The sequence below is a fragment of the Nicotiana attenuata genome, chromosome 7 (assembly GCF_001879085.1).
Source record: "Nicotiana attenuata strain UT chromosome 7, NIATTr2, whole genome shotgun sequence".
NCBI lineage: Eukaryota > Viridiplantae > Streptophyta > Magnoliopsida > Solanales > Solanaceae > Nicotiana > Nicotiana attenuata.
In genome coordinates, this window is record NC_031995.1 from 82,554,137 (window position 1) to 82,557,584 (window position 3,448).

At 39.6% G+C, this 3,448-nt stretch overlaps 1 protein-coding gene across 1 annotated transcript; it reads left to right on the top strand.

Annotated features, from left to right (window-relative positions):
* On the top strand, nt 723-1,926 carry LOC109230198. The gene is made up of 2 exons (XM_019395724.1): nt 723-765; nt 1,517-1,926. Exons 1-2 carry the CDS (start codon nt 723-725, stop codon nt 1,924-1,926), a joined length of 453 nt encoding a protein of 150 aa, XP_019251269.1.

Below are 3,448 nucleotides of genomic sequence, written 5' to 3' on the forward strand. Positions count from 1 at the left end.
TTCAACAACACCTTGATGGAGTCAAGCTGCTATTTGTGGAGATGAAAGAACAGGTAGATAAGATCAGAGATGTCACTAAGGAGACAGGTTCAGTCGTAGCAAAACTTCGGATAGACATAGGAGCTATAAAGAGACATGGAACCAGGGCCTTCAATTCCATGACTAAAAAGATGGACAAGCTCGTCAGGGATGTTGAAAACTCCTATGACTCCTTCTGAACCAAAGTGATCAACACCCTCAAATACTTTCTGGGACGTCATTAATTATCTCTGGTTGTGCTGTTGTGACAAACAAACTTGTGTTTCTTTTTGCTGTTTTTTTATGGTGGCCTTTAGACAATTAATTTTTGGTCTGTACTAACTTAAGCCTCTGCTAAAGGCTCTACTGCTCTAACCCCTTTTAGTATGTACATTATATTGCTCTGTGTTTGTTTCCGTTACTCTTTCCTTTTTGATTGATGTCAAAGGGGGAGAAAATGTGTGAGTAAACACTCAGGGGGAGATATGGGCACAACATTCGAAACATAGGAACATCATAATCTCAAGGGCACTAGCTCAGGGGGAGCAACTCCTTAAAAGGGAAGTATCTTAATTTACTTTACTTTGTTTACTCCTTCTTGATTGTCATCATCAAAAAGGGGGAGATTGATAGGTTTAAGTTTAAGTTTCAATGTTGACAATATTATCTTATGTGATATTTACAGGACAAACAAAAAGGAAAGAATGAAGATGCTCAGCAAGATTGCTACTGGATTCAAAATAGCAAGTAAGAAAAGAATGAAGATATTGCTACCGCATTAATGATCAATCAAGAAGCAGATTGACTCGTCCTCAATCAAGGGAACTCAGATTGCCAATCATGGATACTCTATTTTAGAAGATCGCGCTCGTGAGTTATCTCTCCAGGCGTAAACGTCTCCTTGAATTCAGCTGTGACAAGGAAGGTCACATTCAAATCTGGGCTAGTCAAAGGGCAAGATTCAAAGAGGCACCCCTTGGGTCAAATCCCTTAATTAAAGATCTTGTGCCTCTAATTTCGAAAAAGACTCAACGACTCTTTAAACTCTCTTATAAGAAGGTTGATCCCTCAAGAAGAAGATCAAACACTATATTCTGAGTTATAAGTGTCTCAAAAGATAGAGTGATCTAGAATACAAAAGAAAGTTGTGTCAACTGATTAGAACTCAAGTGTTGATACTATACGTTGGTGGTAAACGCGATAAAACCATCAATATTGTAACTTTGTTCAAAGATCTTAAGGAAACCCTTGTTAACCAAGGGAAACTGGATGTAAGTACCACAACGGTACCGAACCAGTATAAATCGTTGTGTGCCTTATCATTTCTCTTTACTGCTTTCGCTCTTTCTGTCTTTGGATTAGTCAACTAATACTTGTATTAGTCAACCAAATTTTAATTAGTCAACAATTCACCCCCCCCCCCCCTCTTGTACTTTCAACGCTGACGGACTTCTTTTGCCGCACAATGACGCCTTGGTAATCCCTCTCAATATTTTAGATTACAAAATTAAGCGTGTTCTAGTTGATACAGGAAGCTCAACCAACATCATCCAATGGAGAGTGCTGGAGCAAGCGAGGTTAACCGGGAACATCATTCTAGCGACAAAACTCTTAGCTAGCTTCAAGTTGACAAGCGTGACGACCCGAGGTGAGATTTTGCTGCCTACACATGCCGAGGGAATAATGAAGACCACTATATTCGAAGTGGTGGATGGCGATATGGGGTACAATGTAATCCTCGGAAGGTCATGGATACACGAGATGAAGGCCGCACCCTCAACATATCACCGGTTATTGAAATTTCCAACGCCGAAAGGGATCAAGCAAATAAGAGGAGATCAACTGGCGGCAAGGGAGATGAACGCGGTAACTATTTCCAGCAGCAAAGGAAAAGAGTCCAACAAATAGAAATTACAGAAATCGATGCCATCTCCCTTTCCGAATGAAGACGATAAAAGCGAGGAGTCATCGGAATCCCATCAGGTTTTGAGATAGGTACAGAGGAGATGTATGCAACCAAATCGAACGCGGAAGAACTCGAGCAAGTGGCCCTGTTCGAAGAATTTTTTGAAAGGAAGTTTCATTTGGGAACAGGATTAAATCTCGAGCTTAGGTTAGAATTTATAAATTTTCATAAAGCTAACATAGACAACTTTGCATGGTCGCACTCGGATATAACAGGTATCCTATTAGAGGTAGTAGTTCACAAGCTAAGTCTGGATCCAAATTTTCCACCGGTAAGGCAAAAGAAACGCCCAATACCTGAGGTTAGGAACATGTTTGTTAAAGAAGACGTAACCCAATTACTCAATATTGGTTCAATCCGGGGGTAAAATATTCGGAATGGTTAGCCAACGTAGTTGTATAAAAGAATAACAAATTTAGGATGTGCGTACACTACAAGGATTTAAATAAGGCCTGCCCTAAAGACTCATCCCATTGCCGAACATTGATCAAATGATTGATGCTACGGCCGGACACGAGCTAATGAGTTTCCTCGATACATACTTGGGTACAATTAGATTAATAGCCTGTTTGGCCAAGCTTTTTTTTGGGCCAAAAGTGCTTTTTTTGGCCAAAAGCACTTTTGGCCAAAAATTGAGGTGTTTGGCCAAGCTTTTGGAAGGAAAAAAAATGCTTTTGAGGAGAAGCAGAAGCAGTTTTGGAGAAGCAGAAAAAAGTAGCTTCTCTCCAAAAGAACGTTTCTGAGAAGCTCTTTTGAGAAAAATACACTTAGAAGCAGTTTTCAAAAGCTTGGCCAAACACTAATTACTGCTCAAAAGTGCTTTTCAAATTAATTAGCCAAACACAAACTGCTTCTCACCAAAAGTACTTTTTTAAAAAGTACTTTTGAGAAAATCACTTCTCAAAATAAGCTGATTTTAGAAGCTTGGCCAAACGGGCTATAAGATGAACCCGGAGGATCAGGAAAGAACCTCTTTCATAAGAAACTTCGGCACATATTGTTATAATGTGATGCTTTTTAGGCTTAAGAAAGCCGGAGCCACTTATCAGAGGCTCGTTAATAAAGTGTTTGAGAATCAGATAGGAAAAACAATGGAAGTATACATTTATGACATGTTAGTCAAGTCTTTAAATACAAGAGATCATTTGAAACATCTTCAAGAAACTTTCGACATTCTGAGGAAGCATAATATGAAACTCAACCCGAAGAAATATGCGTTAGGGGTTGGTTTCGGTAAGTTCCTGAGGTTCCTGGTCTCGCAAAGAGGGATCGAGGTAAATCATTGATGAAATCAAAGCTATCAAGGACATTTCGGACCAATTAACAAGTGTGAAGGAAGTACATAGATTGACCGGAAGGTTGGCAGCTCTAAGCAGGTTCATCTCAAGATCCTCAAAAAAGTGCCATTACTTGCCATTACTTCTTTTCACTCCTGAAAAAGAAGAAAGATTTTGAATGGACTCC

What these genes read in the sequence shown, in the direction of transcription:
- LOC109230198 (XM_019395724.1), top strand. Translation starts at nt 723, where the DNA reads ATGAAGATGCTCAGCAAGATTGCTACTGGATTCAAAATAGCAA. An exon ending in TACTGGATTCAAAATAGCAA is followed by an intron (nt 766 to 1,516) that starts GTAAGAAAAGAA and finishes TCAATATTTTAG; the next exon opens with ATTACAAAATTAAGCGTGTT.